The sequence below is a fragment of the Myotis davidii genome, unplaced genomic scaffold, assembly GCF_000327345.1.
Source record: "Myotis davidii unplaced genomic scaffold, ASM32734v1 scaffold2027, whole genome shotgun sequence".
In the NCBI taxonomy this organism is placed as follows: Eukaryota; Metazoa; Chordata; class Mammalia; order Chiroptera; family Vespertilionidae; genus Myotis; species Myotis davidii.
In genome coordinates this window covers 363,460-383,025 of record NW_006297890.1, presented here as the reverse complement: position 1 = coordinate 383,025, position 19,566 = coordinate 363,460, and the positions used below count along the sequence as shown (strand labels likewise).

The window sequence follows — 19,566 nt, the reverse complement described above, 5'->3', positions numbered from 1 at the left end:
TGCACATCTCACCATCGTTCATAGCGGACCAGTCACTTTCTTCTCTCAGGGCTGACAAACGCATTGCAGGGAAGTTCCGGCTTCTTCACCTGTTGTGTGACAATTTCAGATTTTCAAGTAAAAGGTCTTCACCAGCTTGATTTTTTGCTGGCACTGGCTCTTTCCGTTCCCGCTTGCTGCTGCAGGCATCCTGGTACATGAGGAACTTGCCGCTCTCTTACATTCCTGCCAGCCTCTGTGCAGGTGCACATCGGAAAGCCATTTCTCCACTCCGGCAGAAAGGGATTTTACGGACTGCTGTCGCTTTTGGCCGGGAGAGAATGACTCCCAGGCCCTGTGCTGCCTGAAAGAGGCACTCCCCCCTCACATATATGACTGTACTCAGTGGTTACTGCTTGTGACACATTTTCAAATGGACCCCCCAGTGGCTGCAGCTGTGATTAAAAGCTGTCTGCTCTCTGCCTCACTGGAGGTTTCCTGTTTAACCATGTCAGGCACATATATATGTGGGCTGCAGCTGCATCATGGCCAATGTAAAGTGTTTTGTGAGATGAGAAATCAAATGAATACTTGAATAACGAACTCCTGAAATTTCCAGGCTCAAGTCACCGAAAGATACTAGTTGAGGACCTAGCCATGTATGAGGTACCTAACAGTAATTTTAAAAAGGAGAGCTAATGGTCAGTGAATATATACCATCTGCCAGGACGTGCTTTGCACACATCAACCAGACTGAGCATCTTAGAGATTTAAGTGCACTTGAACTTAGCAGCTGCATTTTGGCTCCTCTGTGTGGTTCAAGCTTCAGTTGACCATTTACAAATAAAGCAAGAAGAGAATATTCTTGTTTTAAGATTACCCGGATATTCACTGGTACACTAATAACCATATTTGGCTTATCATGAGGTAGTGCATGCCATTCTAAACACAGTTTGCCATGAACACTACCTTAAATAATGCTCAAATGAGCAGGGTGGCCTCAAAGACTAGGCACAAGTCACACCCCTTCCATTAGCTTAGAGATATTGAGTATTGAGCATTTCATAAAAGGAAAAGAACATATTAGAATGTAAATCCAGGTTCTTTACCTCATGTGATAAGTATACATATCAAAGCCATGAGATAAAGCAGTGAGTGCTCCTTTCTCAACCCACTCAGCTCTAGTAGCTGAATCCAACGAATCCAAACACATATTCTTTCTTAGATACACAGGAAAAAAATTTGGGGGAAATCTGAGAATTTTGTGTCTCCTTTCCCCTCTGTCTGCTTTCCGTCCCAAATTTATTTCAAGCTCTCCAAATCTCAGCAGCCAAACACAGTAGATGAAATGCTAATCTATCACCAGCAAATTTAGGCTGCCAATACTGCGATCGACCAATTTGATTACATTGATTACATTTCAGATATTTACAATATAGGAAGACAAGCCTAATTTATTTTCTAAAGAGTTCAAGGTAGGTATCACTGTTTCAGGGTGCGCAGGGTGGGGGTGGGGGGACAATGGAGAGATGTTTGTGGTTGCTATCTGCAATCATCTGATGCTGACAGAGAGTGGTATTTTATTTAGTAATTAACAGTGTAAAGGGGAGAGGAGCTGTCATGTTGGTTCTTAAGCTGGGGAATGTGATGAAAGATGATATCTGCGGTCTCATCCTTTCCACTTGTTTAGGATTGTCAGGATGAGAAATGTCAGCATTATGAAAGCTCTGCTCTGCTCTTGATATGATAAAACCCTTCAAAAGCCAGTCTTTCCTGCGCCCCCGTCCCCTCCTTTCTCTCTCTCTCTCTCTCTCTCTCTCTCTCTCTCTCTCTCTCTCTCCACTTGCTTTTTGTTTATCCTGTTTTGTTAGATGGCAGAAATATAATTCTTTTCTTTCTTCCTATTATAAGCCACCATTTTTGTTTTATTATATGTTTCACAACCCCTAATGCCCCACTGAAAATTACCTTGTTAAATGACAGTGTTTCAAAGCCATGAATCCTTTCCACCATTCCCTCAGAGGTTTGAAACAGTCAACAGACTGTAAAGAATAAATAATAAAAAAGTATTGATTATTTTGATGACTGTGAGATTCAATTAAGTATTAATTTTGCCCTCCAGTGGACCTATCAAGGTATTCAAAAGGGAGGATTCGGCTCAGCTAAATGCGTGCTGAGTGCTTCAGCCTTAAATAGGGAGAAAATGTGTTTACCTACAGTATTTGAAGAAGAAGTGCATTGATGCACAGAGTCCAATATTTAAGTGCTGTGCAAATTAAGCCCTGGTGACAGTGACATTGTTTTCAGTGGTATGAGTATTGACTAAAGAAGTGCATTTGATGACAGCTTAAACTATTTGTATTGATTAACATTTTCATAGATTATCATGTGTCATATCAAATTCACTTTTCAGGCATGAATACATTTAAAAAAATAACCACAGGCAAACCACAACCAATGTAATGATGGGACACGAGAGCATGTGGCCCCACCTGCTCCTGCACTGGTCACCTGTTTCCTGCCCAGGAACCATTTAGGCATGAACTTGGCAATAAATAGCTCCCAGATAACGCAAAGAGGGCACTTCTTGCTTTCCTTTCCCTTCTGCACCCGATACTTTTGCTAAAACAATATTATGCATCTTGGTTTGCCAATGGAATAAAAGGCTACACTTGGACAATATTTCTCTGATCCTAAATTGCCCTTCTAATGAGCTGGAGATAAAGCAGATTTAAATTCCTGGGGCTGAAAGTTTGCCTCTTTTGAAGGGGATTTTTTTTTTCCCTTCCATTTTCTTTAATGCTCTGGGCGTATGATGCTCTAGGTTTCCGAATTATCGAACACAGTTTGTAAGTATTTTCCAATTCCTTTAAAAATGTTTAAACCAGTTTTCCTATATGTTGTGGTGCATTGTTTGCTTTGAAATGTGCATTTGATTTGGGGTTAGCGTGGGTCCCAAATCTGGGACCGGTGGAGTCAACTTCTCAGGGTGTGTAAGGAATTTACATAAGCAACCGCTTTTATTCCAGGGAGAGCATTTGGCGGACTTTTCTCCCGATCCCCTTTCTCCGCTGGCTGGGGGATAGGGTTTAATTGCTGGTCCCCCAGGGAGAGGGCTTCTTAAAATAGCCGGCGGTTCCTCCATAGGGCGCGCCTGCCTTTTCAGCGGGTGGCTGAAGTACAAACCCAGCACGTCCTTTCTTCCGACTGCATTAACGACAGAACAAGGTGTAAAAACATTCGCACAAAAGCACATCCCACAATTAAAGCCGTGTTGGTGAGGTTGCTTTCAGAGAAGTTTTTTTTTCTTCTTCGTCTTCTTTTTTTTAATTCTTCCCCCTCCGAAGCCTCCTGAATCTCTCACATGCTAGTTGAGCTTTAATAGGGTGGGGAGTAATGGAGAAGCCCTCGGATCTGTAATAGCTCTTCACTTGACTGCAGCCAGCAATAACAGCGGGAGCAGCCAGAGATAAGAGAGAGAGGAGAGAGGGAGCGGGCGCGCGGGGAAGAGGGAGAAGAGAGGGAGAGGGAGAGAGGACACGCACGCTGAAGCCGCCACTTTCTTCCTCCCCTGCGCTCTCTCCCCCGTCCTAGGATCCCATGATAGCTGGACCAGCCCGTGAGCCCTCGCTGCCCGTGCGGAGTGAAATGAATGCGGAGTTGAGAGGTGAGGACCAGGCTGCTACTCCAGACAGCGAGCTGAATGAGCCTCTGCTGGCGCCCGTGGAGTCAAATGACAGCGAGGACACTCCCAGCAAGCTCTTCGGTAAGTCTGTCTAGGTATTTCATTCCAGGCTGCCCTGCTGTCCGGAGCAGCACTCCGCACACCCACCCCCGCTTTTTTTTCCCCCCTCTCCCTGTGGTTCATGCAATGTTCTCCCGAGTCCCCCAAAGAGGAGGCTCGGGTCTCCGAGGGGCCGAGGCGAGTGCGGCGGGCTAGGAGGGTGCCCTCCAAACTTTTCCCAACAAGGAACTTCCCCGCTGCCCATGGCGACTTGTCAAATATTGCGCGAGTCCCCCAGCTAAGAAATTATGTGAAAGAAGAAGATGGACCTAATAATCAGGAAATCAGTGCCGTTTGTGAGACTCGGTTAACAATTATTGGGTAAACATTGACTCCGTTTCAGCTTGCTTTGCAGCCTTTTGTTAAGGGGAAGGAGAGTAAAGTGTTATTATCTGTAGTCAAAAGACCACAGAGGGGAGCTAGGAAATATCAATACCAGTCATTCGATGGCAGGTAAACAAAGGTGGCTGCAGGGATTGTGCAAATAAATAACATTTTGTAATCACAATTAGTGTCTCTCTCTTTTTTTTTTTTAAGAAAGGCGGGGGGGGGCGGTGAGGTAAGGAAATATAGGTCCTTTGAGTCCCTTGTCTGACCTTCTCCCCTTTAGCATGTGCACAGCCTCTTCCTAGGTGTGGAGGGAGCTCAGGACCTTTTAGGAATCTTTGTTTCATAAACAAAACAAACAAAAAAAAACAAGCAGAGTGCCACCCCAGCAAAGTCATCGCTTATTCAAACAGATGACACTCCGTAAGCCAACTCCAGCAACTGTGCTCTCTAATCAGAAAGGGGAGCGAGCGGCTGTTGGGGCTGGTGACTGAGTGATGGATGGTGATCCTTGTTTCTGCTGAGAAGCGCTTTATGGGACAGAGGGACATGCGGCTTTCAGGACAGTGGCTCCTGAAACACTTGCCTTAATTATTTTCCAATGTTTATAGCACTAAGTATCTATATATGTATATATGTACATATGTATATATGTATATATCTATATATCTCTATATATAATACATACTTACCTGTGTGTGCATATATATATATATATATTCATATATATTTATCTTAACCTAACATATAAACCTGATACCTATATATGTACATAATCAGGCAGAGAACTTGGTCTCAGGTTATAAACAATTGTGCTCCTGAATTAAAAAAAAAAATCAGTGCATAGTTTGCTTTGTTAAGAAAGTCGTTAATTCAGTTTAAAATAGGAGCTTTGTTTTTGTTTAACCTGTAGAGAGAAAAGAGCTTTGATAGTTTGGCAACTCTAGGCCAGCTTCACCTGAGGAGTGTTTCTCTGATTTTAAATGTTCACTCAATCAAACATTAGGGGGCTGCTGCAGAGAAACTCTGCTAATTCTTCTATTGGTAAAATACTGTAGTATAGTAGATTCCAGCTTCAAGGGACTCTATCATATTACCTGTTCTTCGAAAAGCAGCATTTCTACCGCTGACATAAATTTCCCATACCTAGGCATTAAGGTGTCAGCGTTTTCACTCTAAAGAAAAATTTTGTTATAGTCTCTTTTTATCCGTGTAGGAAAAGTTATGCCCTAAAACACTCATTTCATTTCAGTGGGTTAGTGAGAGAACTCAGATAAAATTATAAATTTCAGGAAAGCAAAAAGCCATGCCCAGCCTCTCTGATGTGGAGTAACTAATACTTTGACTTTTCAAAAGTAATTGATTGTATATTTAACTTAACTGCAGATAAAGGATTATTTGTCCCTTCCCATGCATTGTTAAAAAGTAAATGTGTTTTGTAGACTTTGGCTTATAATCCCAACTTGGTTTTTTCTTCTTCTCATTTTCCCCCCACTGGTTTGAATGGAGGGGTAATTAAATTGGCTTTTCAACATTTATTTAGATTTTCCACCATTGAAAATTGTTATAGACTTATGTCACTCCTTACTGATTTGCATGGTAGTGAAATAGCTTTTCAAAAGCCAAGAGAGTTAAAGAAAATTAAATTAAAACTTCATTGAAGATATATCGTAAGTAGAATCTTTATAGTTGAAGTAGGAATCATAGTTTAGTTTAGTAATCATATTGGGTTTCTCTACTTCTGAATCTGTAAGAGAGAACCCAGAACAACCTACATTGTATCTTATATTCTTTACATATCATCTGATTGTGTTTGGCCTCTAGAGTGAATATTTTCCAGTTTCCAATTAGGTAGATGAACAATTTTAAAAACTTGAAAACAAGAACCTGGAGACAATGTGAGAGAAAATAGAATGCACGTTGAAAGGAAAGCATCCCACGTTGTCTGGGATTTCTATTTATATTAATATAAATATTAATTTATTTTATTTATGGGGTCTGTTATGCTCTCACTTTTTAATATCACTGGGACCTTAGCTTAGGAATTCTAGCCTGTGGAACTGACTAAAACTTTCTCTCCCAGAATTTTTAGCAACTTTGGCAACACTCAATGGGTGATCATTTAATAGACCATTATTTTATTTGCCATATTTATGTTCAACTTTTTTGCTTTTATATGTAGTGTTGATTAAATTTTTACTTGATAATGAATAATTACAGTATTTCCTGAATAACTGAGAATATCCAAGTTTGTTTCTAAATAGTGATTTTCTCATATACTCTCTTAAAGCATCATTCCTACAATATATATACTGTATAGCTGAAAACTGTGCTCCTCCAATGAAAGAAGCAGATTATGACAAATCATGTACCCCGTGATAGATTTACTTTTGTGGAGAGACATTAAGCAACACCAGGAGAAGTTTCAGTATGAATAGATTTCTTTGGCGGTGACTCCTCCTCCTGTGTCTTGTTCAAATTAGTAGTCCAGAGGACAAGTCTGTTTCTCTCACAGTATGGCACCTCCAGCACAGAACTGCAGGGGAAAGGCTAATGCTGATGCCCTCTATGGATAAACAAAGGAAATTCCAGGAGCCATTGGGCCTTTTATGCCTCCCCTTAAATTGCACCTCTGCACTTAACAGCATCCAAAGAGAAACATACTGTGCAGAATATTTCAGTGCTCTGAGCAGCTCAGAATACCAGAAGGAGAAACCAGGAGCCATATGCCAGCCTAAGTAGAAAGTTCCGAAAAGCGCCCTTGTGTTTTATAGAGTAATTACATCAGAGGCAACGTTTTGCTTAACTTGAACAGCCGTGGAAACTAAAGTACACTTAAGAGAGATGAATCCACATTTCATTGAGAAACATGTGGTTAGCTCGTTCTCTGTGATATCATTAAGTGGTGCATTGTTTACTCTGGTAAAGCCTGTGGAAGTGCTATCTCCTTTTTCTGGTCCTGACTGTATTATGCTAAGCTCTGAGCCGCAGGAAACCATTTGTAGGAGAGCAGACGTGTGTTCCAAGGGGCATTAGGGCATTACCAGAGGATCTGGTTCTGTCTCACTGTGCTTCAGCTGCATGGTCACATGAGTGATGCCGCACAGGGCCAGCCGTTTAATATGTGATGACATATTCAAAACCACTCTCCACATTGAACTTGGGGAAAGAATCTCACAGGAAGAGGTTGTTGTGTTTCTCTAGTGACATTTATAGCACTCGTGTCAACGTGGTGCTTCATTTTTAGTTATGCCCATCAAGAATTCAGTGTTCCACATTCAGTCAAGTTGGATGCTAAAACTCAAATGGTAGCATCAACAACTTGGCCAGGAAAATGGCCACAGACAGGGTGAAAGTAATATATATCCCTAGAGAAATATCTGTGCTAAAGTTTGCCCATGCCATGTCAGCTAAGAAGTGAGACCACATAAAACATACCCCAAATATTTTCTCCCGTATATCTTTGAAATTTGAATGATGATTTGTTAACAGCTTTCCTCCCAGGAATATTTTTATTGTTTCAAGTTAAACCTCATGATCGCTGTTCTTAAAGTCCCAACTCCCTTGGGTGGCTGGGTTAGTAGTCTTGCCTCTCAGTTGTATCACACGGCATGTGAATTGTGGCACACAACTCTCAAGCCTTGAGCTGTGATGTAAACAAAAAGCCATATATAAACATTGTACCTGGAATAAAAATTGGTGGTTGGTTTTCTCTTATGATTTTATGTTTTCCTGGGTTAAAAGAAATTGCATGCAATGATACTTCTAAGAGTGGGTATTTTCATTGTCATCTATCTGTGAAGTATTGGAAAAGGGTTGAAAGTTGAGTCAGTGGTTCTTCCTGGCTAGAAACTGTACTGGGCTGTTCCTTTCCTTTCCTCTCTGTTATCTTCCTCATAGAAACATGCATTATAAGATTATTTTTAAATTGCCATCTGGTTTGACTTGATTAGAATTTATGGCAGTAGAGTCGTTTTCAATGACAAAAGGATGAAGGACTAAATTATCTGTCACCCCTTGAGACAGTGGTCTCCGCAGGTCAGCGTGGAGGTCATGGGTAGGGCATTATGAGGACTGCACTTAAGGGTGATGCAGCCTCTCCCCTGTGCATAAGTGGAGCCTTCATTATGTCATCACTGTCTTTATTACTTTATTCAAATGTCTCTCTCAAGGTTTCAGTGCTTTGGGTATTTGTAATATTCCAATAAAATATGCTGGGGCCAATAATCAGGACATCGGGCTTCAGCCCAAGAGGGATTTTGCTGGGAGGTGATGAGAAAAATTCCCTAGAGAAATCTATTTACTTAAAATATGCATCGTGATCCTATATTTTTTGAAGTTTCAATATTATGTCAATTAAAAATTGATACTATTTTTTACTGAAGAAAGTGTGTTTGGCTAGGGAAATATTATAACAGGATATTTTTAGATCAACTAAATCATTTGAGTGATAGATTCTATGTGAAAACAGTTATTTAAAAGAAACCAGTAGACACCTATATTTGCATGTAAGGTATTTGCATGTCAAAAATCAATTATAGTTTCATAGTCAAACAAGCCTTTGTCATGCTGCTCTCTGATGACAGAGGGGGAAATGCACCTTTAAATACATGTCTTAACATTTAAGAAAATCTAATGCACTAAGGTATTTCTTTTAAAAGACCCCAAAACACCCTAGTGAGAGTCTGTGTGTGTGTTTAAACAAAAGTAGCTGAGTATTTTTTACCCCGTTGTGACACTGCACTGATGAATAAATCTACTTTAAATAGCAGGTGTAAGCTTCAAAATAAAAGTAAATTCACGTTAAATGGCAGTGATGTTCAAACTTTTCATCCTGTTCGTTGTTGAGCTATGGAGGATAGTGCCAATCCCTGACCTAAGGCGCAGTGGGCACTTTTTTTGCCCATTTGCCATGCTTGTGCTCAGATCAGACCTCTGTTTGGAGAAGAAAGTTCAGTCTTGCAGTGTGTGAGGATGCTACTGCCTGGGTAACGCATTAGCAAATCAAAATGCTGATCATGGTTTTGCATTTTTTCTTTTCTTTTTATGCTGCTTATTTTCTTGTTGTTCAGTGGTGCTATAAACAACTGGAAAGAAGATAAAGTATTAGATATATGAATCTGTACCATCACCCCATAAAATGATTGCGTTTTAGTCTTTTTAATGTCTGGGGTGTTTCTGATTTAAAGGTTACATGGCATAATCATGTTTTTGTAGTTCGTCCAGGCCAGTTTATGTCATCATTAATAGATGTGCCTTCCAGATTCCACCTCCCAAGGCTCAGCCCTCGAGTAAATTGCCTTCTTTCTCAATCACCTGATTTAATTATAGAGTTAGCACTGCTCTTTTCAAGAAGTGACCAAATAAAATTTCCTTTCCCTTCCAAAATGAGGCGTGACTGTTGGAAGTGGACCTTGCTTGTTATTAGACAGTAAACAGATAATTTGGGAGAGGACTGGCACTTGCTTTGATTGGCGACCTTGCTGATTTATGTTTGGGGATTAATAATACATCAGACACTCGCACATTAAAATGGAAGGAGATGTGAAGGAGGGAGGGTGGAGGGTGCAGTTTCGCTATTGGGCTGCCCTGAGCGTTCAGATCGTCCCTGAGAACGGAGACCTTTGGAAGAGCAACCCCATTTACCCAAATGTGCACCTGGCTCCAGTTACCACGTCTCTGGATTTTCTTATGCTAAAGAAAAAGATCGCAAAGTGTTCATACCACACTGGCACCCTGTCAGGGGGGCAATCTGTGTAAAGTTTCCTGCTGTCAGGTTAATAAATTTTTAAAAAATATCCGAAGGCAGAGGTAGCTGGAGAAAGCTCATAGTAACAGTTGCCATTCTCCAGCAGATGGGTTTGTCTTTAATACCCAGTGTGGCTCTGGAATTTTCTTCTTTGCTGGCTTCCCAGGCTCCGTACTTCGCTGGTGTTTAGTTTTCCTTTGATTAATTCCATTTCGGTCTTACTTTCAAAATGTTTATCCTTTTAAATTTCAAGTGTCATTGCTTTTAGAGGGAAGTAAGTGAGCATCATTTGTTTCAATATGCTATTTTACAATTGCACATATACCTTATGCTGCCAGCCTAAATGAGGTTCTAAATCTGTCAACACTGGACTTGCCTTTGGGAATACCTTTAGGAATATGTATATTAAAATTCACTCATAAAGGAGTATTTAGGCTTTGGCAGTATGGGGGCTTCTAATGATTTCTATTTATTAAACATGTTGACCTGACTCAATTTTTTGAATGTAAACTCCCACCCTCTGATTTTCAAAGTCAGCTTTCCTAACAATATGAAACAAGAGCATACTAGTTTGGTGACATCTCTTGCTCTATGTTGTGACATTGTTGTGAGCTATCAAAAATGGACAAGCATTTTTAGTGTGAACCCAGAAAGCAGAAAAAAATATAACACCGAATCTCTTTTAGTTAAAGCAAGTTTGTAATTCTCAGAGAATGGAAATTAACTTTTTTGTAAGTATTCAAAAATCATTTAAAAAAAACTGCCTAATCAAGATGCATAGTTTCTGACATCTCTCTCTCTCTCTCTCTCTCCCCCCTGTTTAACATAGTTCTTTCTTTTTTTAAGGTATATTCTAATTTTATTTTTTCCCATCACCATTTACCCCTCCCACACCCTCCTCTACCTCCACCCACTTCAAAAAGTCTTAGTATATTATACGAAAGTCTCTATTTTATTTGACAGTTGTCTGGGAAATCCATACTCAGACTTCTCTTCCAGTCTTCCCTTTTAAAGTGCTTTTAATATCTTATATGTGATAAGAATATACAGTTTTTAATTTTAATTTAAAAATTGCCCACTTGGAACAACATAACTTATACAGTCTCAGTCACTTTTATTAGAGAACTACACCACCATCAAAACTATTTGAAAATATGAGGAAAAAATATAGATTACAATTAGACAAACTAAGTAATATTACACATAAACTACATGCTTAAGAGGTTTGCTTTACTGAAGACCATTTGAAAATAAGATTCTATAATTAAACCTTCATTTATCAAGAGCTTAAAAATCTCCTTAGTAAATAACTAAAATGAAACCTATTACTGTAGCCTGAGAATGAAGTAGAATTAATATATTTTTAGGACATTTATAATGTACTAACAATAGCCAACATGAAACCATTTAATTATTTAATGAATGTGTTTGGCAGTAGCAGTTTTCTTAGTATTTCATCTTTTTTTTTCTGTAAAATAATCAGTATTTTCCAGATTGAGGTACTTTCCAAATATCTTATGTTACTTTAATTTCATCTTATTAATGAGGGGAAAAATTCAGTAATAAAAGTTTGTGAAAGCTAGGAAATGCATATTTAAAGATTATATTTAGTGTTTTAAAATAGCAATTTTAAAATTCCACTTGCAGTTCTATTTACTTATCAGTTCCATACTTTATTTTTGCTTCCCTGTGCTTTTGTTGTTAGGCATTGTGACTGCACAGTGAATAAATGTGATGCTACCCATAGAAAACATGTGTGTGTCCCTAGTGTGTCCTCCATATTTTTTCTTGTGTTTGTGTGAGACTTCCAGTTGTCTGGTCAAATTACTAATATGCGTGTATTTTCCCTACCATAAAACTAATGAAACCTAATTTATATTATTTTCTCTCATGCTATACACGTATAGTATTGAAAAAAAGTTTCTCTACTACACTTATGTATAGTGTTGAAAGTTTCCAGATAAGCTTATTCAAATTAAGCTTGTGAATAAAGGACAACTAATTATATGATAGGATTGCTTCAGGCATAGTTGGGCTATAATCCAAATTCCAGTGTCTTCTTTGGAGCTGCTATTACACTGGGCAGAAGAGACAACAGGATTTCTCAGAATGGGAGCCGTCTAATTCAGCCAGGAGTTTTAGGGGTTTCTGCACACTCTGATTTATATGTACTTAAAGCATACCAAACTTGCCCACGCCAGAAAGACTCTTGAAATCTAAATATTGGGTACCTAAATATTTGTCTGTTCGTAGGATATACATATATCACAAGATAAACATCTTTTTCTTTTTTAAGTGAAAGGTATTCTGTGTTAGTAGTTAGTAAGCACAATTTTTGTTACACACTCCTGTTAGGATCCCATGTGCCTAAATATACATTTCCATGTACACATATCAAGATAAATACCAAATAAAGAAATCATATTTTAAGCATTTGATATTAAAATAGCATGGTGTTATTAATCTCCTTTTGCAGTTCTTGATGGCCACATATGTGCTGAGTTGTCTTTTAGTTTCAGTATGGCAAGACTTATTTTTGTAAATTAATGACGTGGTTACCTATTGCATGACAAAATCATCACTGTTGAAGTAGAAGGGGCCTGAGGGATTAATTTGATTTAAAAATTCGAACATTCAGAGTTGTCTAAAAAGCACAAAAAAATTATTATTGTAGGATAAATTCTTGGTAAGCCCAACTGAGGCTAAGAGAGAATAAAAACATCCATTGGAAAATTTTTCTGTATTTAAAAATTTATAGATGTAGATGGTGAAATACCCTTTCTCAAACCTGCATTTTCCCTTAATGTATCTAATTTCATTTAGCAAAATATTGGAAGACATAAATGTGTCAAAAAAGAAGCATACAGTTTACAAAATGAGAAGCATGACAGAAATACTGAATAAACCTAACATATTCATTATATCAATATAATGCACCGCCATCTATCCCTGGCTAAATATTCAGAACAGGGCTCCTCTGGATTATGTGGTAAAACTTTCATAAACTTTTGGGAAGAAACAAATACTGTTGTTTTAGGTGTCAATTGGTTCATCATTTTATGATACCTAAGATTAAGTCAGGTTTTCATTAAGAGTTACCTAAGAAATTATTCACATTTACAGGAATACTGGTTTATTTCTTTGCTTTAGTTTGGAATATTTACTCCTCCCATTAGATTCCATGTTTATAAGTAATTTTCTAACAATCCACCCAAAATCTGTAGGCAATCAGTAAAGTGTTAAAAAGTAAGCCTCATGTTTTCAAATGGACGAATGCCTATAGGTGCCTGATTTTTAAAAAACACACAAAACATAAACAAAGAACAGAACTGGTCCGATTGGAGACAGCTGATGGCGCTGAGCTGAGGGGGTTGCGCTGGCCTCGAGTGGTAGCCACCCGTCTTGTCATCTGTAGTGTATCAATATGTTTTTATAATGACACAATAACCTGAACCCTGTAACAGTTTATGGTCCTTTGGAGAATTCTTATGGATTCTTAGAGTGACGGAGGTCTGAGAAAAGATCTTGAAAGCTTTCACAAAGTCTGGCTGGGTGACAGAAAACGGGCACGGCTGTGATTTAGCTGCCAAGGAATCCTATTGACGGGGAACATCATTAAACTTTTAAGTTAAAACAAAAACCACAAAAACAAATGGTAGATACAATGGGTAGGGGTACCAAAAGGACAGCAGAAATTAAAAAGTGCTGAAGAGTCTGAGATAGGAGGCAAAATTCAGCAAGGCCAGCGTTGCCCTTGATATCCTACTGAAAAATGGGATTTTGTTTCAATATTATTCTGAATATTGCAGTGTGCATTGGAAATATATATATATATATATATCATATATATATATATATATGTGTGTGTGTGTGTATATATATATATATGATTTCCTTCATGGAGCCTAGCAGACTGGGTTGTTACTTTTTTATTTTGCCTGCCTATTTTTTATAAATAAAGAAAGAACTTGAATTTTGAATTTGGCACCAGCAAGAGACAAAACCAGAAACAGCAGGAAGTAACCATGATGAGTAACTTCACATCAGTATGTGCACACAGACCTCAGAATGCTTAACATTTATAATACTGCTAATTTCTATGGGCCTTTTAAGATACACTTCCACATGAGCTCTCAAAACCCATAAGAGTGTGGCATGTAAAGTAAATTGTTTGTCACTTGCCGACGACCTGCCATATTTATTGTCAGGAGAAATGGACATTAGTTGGAAAAGCAGTTGTTAAAGGCCAAACAATTTTTAAAGATGGCAAAGATGTGCTAGGGTTTTCCTTTTTCTAACAATAAGCCACCCCTTCAGACATCAAAAGACAAGATAATAAGACACTTCAAGCACAATTCAAGATTATATTCAACATCTAAAGGCTCATCTCTTGTCAGTTTGCATTTACTCTCCCAGGGATGTGATGCTTCTATCATTTTTCTGTCAAGAGGAGTCTGGCAGAAGAGACGAGGGCTCTTATTTCACACACTTAGGGTTTTTGTTTTTTTTTTTATCAAATAGCCCACAGTTGTTCTGATTCAGCCAAAATGGGGGGATAATTTGAAGAAGGTCAGGCACAAGCAGAAAAATCTCATATTAATTTGTGTGATTAGAAAGCATTAAAATTACATGTTTATATTAGTTGCTGAGATGTTTTGTCAGTTTATTTGGTAATACACTTTTGCAGCCTAGGAAAAAAATGACTTAAAATTCAAAAATAGATAGCTGAAAGTCAAAATTGTTTCCTTTCATATAACCATATTTGGACATTTAACAAGTGAACATAAAAATAATTTAAGGCTTTTGGTTTAACAATATCTGAAATGAGCTTATACAGTGAAATACTTCATGCATTGTAAAAGCAAAATAGCACAATTGTGCCCATCAGAAGAAAGAAATATATATGTGAAATTATTTTTAAATTCTTTAAAGATTGACTTTATATATTTAAAATATAGATACAAGGTGATGAAATTTTCAATATAAATGTGATTATGTGGGTATTTTATAATGGTTATCAAACTTTTAACATGTCGCACTCTTTGAAATTACAATGTCATTGTATTTGTCATTTAATTCCATTCTTAGTATATATGCCCTTTTCCAGAGAGGATACTAGAGAATAAATAAAGCAGGTGTTAAATTATTACTATTATTCTCTGTCAAAATTTATCACATTTCCTCCTTTGCTCTCTGACAGTCACAAAGCTGTACAAAGAAACATTTTTTATTTTTATTTTTTGGAGAGGGGCACATTTGTAGGAGTTAAAAGAACCAGCTTTTCCTCTCAAAATAAAACACTTGATGGAAATAAAACCATAATATCCTGGGATCATTTCTGTGTTCTATCTTTGAAATTACTTCCTCTAAGAATTTTCATCAACTCTGTGTGTCCATTTCTTATATTTCTCTTCTTTGCTGTGAAAAGTTTTGAAACGGATTTTCTCACATTTGTGCTACTTTCCCCTATAAAAAGATGTACATACATACAATGCACTTACAGTGTGGCACAATAGAAGTGAAACCCATACTTTGTTCTATTTATTAGATGGATCTTTTCTCTACTATACAGTTCATGCAGTGAATTCATCTACTCAACTAATAGTGTGAGCACCTGCTTGCGGCAGGGGGTGGGGTGGTCCTGGGGCCTCGGTGGGGAGCACACCAGACAGAATCAATCACCTAGTCTAGCTCATCCTCTGCACTGGATGCTGAGGATGCAAAAATGAACAAGTCACCCCACCTTCAAAGAGCCCACAGCCAACATTACATATTGACGTTCTATTTACTTCATTGTTTCCTGTGACTCTCCAGGGAGGCTCGGTCTTCACACTCGTGTATTTCAGAAGTTTTTCATTGGTCAGAAGCCTAAATATCTGAGAAAAACTGTTACCCAAAAAAGTGAGGAAGAAGAACGGATTGCTAAGCGAGTTAGGACGTATTACATTCACAATGTTCTTATCATAGAGTTTGGTGCCTACTGCTGCAAAACACAAATGTCATTCCTTTTTTTTTAAATTGAATTTACTGGGGTAACATTGGTTAATAAAATTATATAAGTTTCAGGTGTACAGTTCTATAATATGTCATCTACATATTGTATTGTGTGTTCACCACCCCAAGTCATCTCCTTCCATCAGCATTTACCCCCCTTTTATCCTCTCCTACCTTCCCCACCCCCAAGTCTTTCCATGGGGTAATCACCATACCGTTGTCTATGATTTCTGGTGTTTTGTTTTGTTGATTTTTTTGCTTTTTTTTTTGCTTTAATTTCTTCACCTTTTTCACCCAGCCTCTCAGCCCCCTTCCCTCTGACAGCTGTCAAATGCCATTCTTTAGTAATTGTTTCTTCATTGTGTCCAAAGGGAGAAGGAACTAGATTTATCTCTTCCTCCCTGTCTCTCCAGTCTCTATCCTTCTAGAATTCATGTTTGCTTATTTGTAATACACTAGTGGGTCACAGCTCTGGAGTCAGGCCTTGGGCAAGGTACATATAGGTTCAAACCTCATCTTTTCCATCTCTAAACGGAGATATCGATGGCACTTAACTCATAGAGCAGGCCTGAGGTTGAAATGAGGTGACGTGTAAAACCCTATTGAGTGCTTGGAATGTAACGAGCTCTGAATAAATACCAGTCGTTCCACACTTTATTAAAGCCTTGAAAATGAGCTTGCCATTTTTAGAAGGAATTTGATTACCTTTTAGCAACAGGTACCAGAAAACCAACAACAACAATCTGAGACCTTCAGAATTAGCTGTGCTCCTCCCCAAGGAAGCATCAGCCCCAGGGCTTTCTTGGTCAAAGAAAAGTTCCCTCATTTTCTCCTGAATATATATATATATATAAATATATATATATATATTGATTTCAGTGAAGAAGGGAGAGGGGGACATAGAAATATCAATGATGAGAGATAATCATCAATTGGCTGCCTCCTGCACGCCCCCTACTGGTTATTGAGCCCACGACCCTGGCATGTACCCTGATCAGGAATCAAACTGTGACCTGGTTCATAGGTCAACACTCAACCACTAAACCACACTGGCCAGACTCACTATCTTTATCTTGGACAATATGTGGGCAAGGTGGTGAGCAAAGATGGAAAGGAGCAGTTACATACTTTATTCTCTAAATTTAAAATACTGGATATGATTCTTTTGAATCATAGGGATTTTAAAAATAATTTTGACATTAAACAAATGACATGAAACCAGATGCCTGTGGGCAACAGCAAATGCTTCTTTAACTTGTGGTTCAGTCAGATACCCTGATGGCAGCCCGCCTTTGGACAGTGTTTCTCCAAGTTGTGCTAGCTGCCTCTCCCAGGGAATTTACCAGCTCTTAGACCGAGCACTTCTTTCTTTCTACATTGACCACATTGTTGCCAACATTAGGGAACATGGCATTTGCCTTCAGTTAAATGCCCAGATATCTTTCAGAGGATGCTTTTATGACCATATCAAGGTGAGCTAGACAAAAATTTCAGAGCAAGAGCAACATCCCATGGAAGTCACATGAAGACAGAAGAATGGTGCAGCAGAAGGGTTGTGACCAAGGGTCTGATCACTGCTCTTGACCTTCAAAGAGGGGTATTTGAACATGAGAGTTCAAGTAACAACCCAACAGGGTGCTAAAGATTATGGAAAGGAGGGCAAGTAGGAGCCTGCACGTGGGAATGCTTAGTTAGTGTGAGTTCTTTTTCCTCACTTCTTAGAGCAATAGTACATCTTTTTCAGGTCTGAGAAGTGAACCTGTAGGGCCGTGGTCAGCAAACCACGGCTCGTGAGCCACAGCGGCTCTTTGGCCCCTTGAGTGTGGCTCTTCCACAAAGAACCACGTGGGGGCGCGCACGTACAGTGCGATGGAACCTGCGTGGCCCATGCGCAGAAGTCGGTATTTTGTGGAAGAGCCACGCTCAAGGGGCCAAAGAGCCGCATGTGGCTCGCGAGCCGCGGTTTGCCGAGCCGCAGTTTGCCGATCACTGCTGTAGGGAGTGTGGATCTGATATTAATGATCACCTGAGGGAGGGGCTTTGTATAATAAGATCTGCTTTCCTAATCTAAGTTTCTCCACAAAGCCCCAAACTGAAGCTAGATATTGAGAGTATTATCTCTGCTCCAGAAGTAAAGAGAATTCGATTAGGTTCTGAGTCTTCTCTGTCCTAGTGGGGTGCCCTTTCTGCCTCCAAGGTAAAGCACTTGTCTGAAGGGGTTAGGTATGTTAGGTACTGGAACATGGCTGTGACTAGATGTCTATGTTGTCTTCACTCCTTTGGGGGTTTTTATAGCCAGTGTTTAAATAGGATTGTCTAATCTCTAAGAATAAACCTTTTGTACACCTTTTTAAAATTCATTGATTGTTTTTAGAGAAAGATGAGAGAAAGAGAGAGGGAGAAAACAATTGATATGTTGTTCCACTTATTTATGCATTCATTGGTTGATTCTTGTATGTGCCCTGACCAGAGATCGAACCTGCAACCTCAGTATATCAGAATGATGCTCTAGCTGAGATACCCAGCTGGGGAAAACCATATATATATTAAAGGAATATACTAAAAGTAAGACAACCTCAAAAAAAAAACATTCGGTGCAACACTTTAAAGAATTGAGCGTGCTGTGAATATTTAAGTAGGTTAAATTGACATTTGAAACTATATTTGGGGGAAATATGGTTATTTTTATGAAGGTATTTAGAGATTCTGGGTTGAGATTACTACAACCTACTTCCTTTTACAGACATCAAAGTAGTTAGGATCACTAAGGGAGCATCTTTGTGTTGCTATTACCATGGCAACCCCACACGTTTTAAATTACATATTTATTCATGCCCCATACATGTCTATCAGAAAGTATTGGCACTTCTAAAACCACTTATTTAACATGTGTCAATTGATGTCGATAAATATATGGGGATATTGAAACACATTAAATCATGTTTTCAGATTAAATTACTGTACATGTTCGTGTTAATATTAAGAGACAAGCTCTCCTTGAGAGTGCTAGTGGCAGTGACTATCTCCTTCATATAATGTGTTTCTTGACAGTGCTGACTTTCTTCATTGAGTGAATAGGATGTTTGCCCCTTAGGTGCCCCAGCTTTTATTGCAGTTCTTCGGTGGTTTTGTGATGGGATAACTAAGCAGTGGCTGCACCACTGGGTAGTGCCATCATGGAAAGGATAATGTTAAAAAAACTAAGACAAGGTTGAGCTCTCTTAAGGGATTTATATTGTACAGAGGGAACACAGGCCACCTCCTCATACTGTGCTGTACATTGGGTACAGATTTATTTATGGAGCCCCTTAGCCAGCTTTTATGTGCCCTTCCCACCCTGCTCCCTTCTAGCCACCACCTCGAAGACACTTCCATCTAGCACTGCACTTTATAGCCGAATTTTCCATATTTTTATAAAACTTAAGTTTCATTCTTAACACGTCCTGATTAAAAGTCAGTGCATAGGAGAAGAATTGCTTCTTCTATATGAGATTTTAAAAAAATATTGCTATCTCTGCTTTTGTGCTTCATGGGGGTTCAAAATCTACCTTCCTCAAAATCATTGAGACTTTAAGAGTCTTAGACACCCCTAGGAATATGTAGATTACCTTCTTTATTTAAATATTTTAAAAGGCTTTCTCACTATTAGGCACTCTCTAAGGTGATTTGCTCGATAAAAGTGGCAATTCTTTCAGATTACCCTTAGAAAGGACACCTTGATTCTTGGTTTTCT

The 19,566-nt window shown here is 38.7% G+C and overlaps 1 protein-coding gene across 1 annotated transcript in view; it reads left to right on the top strand.

Moving 5' to 3' along the window:
• The first annotated feature begins 3,566 nt into the window (after positions 1–3,566).
• Positions 3,567–19,566, top strand: part of LOC107184664 (POU domain, class 6, transcription factor 2-like) — a 96,239-nt gene continuing 80,239 nt past the window's right edge. Inside the window, exon 1 of the mRNA XM_015570466.1 lies at positions 3,567–3,745. Within this exon, the coding sequence (XP_015425952.1) occupies positions 3,580–3,745 (166 nt within the window). The 5' untranslated portion in view covers positions 3,567–3,579. The remainder of the gene's footprint in view (positions 3,746–19,566) is intronic.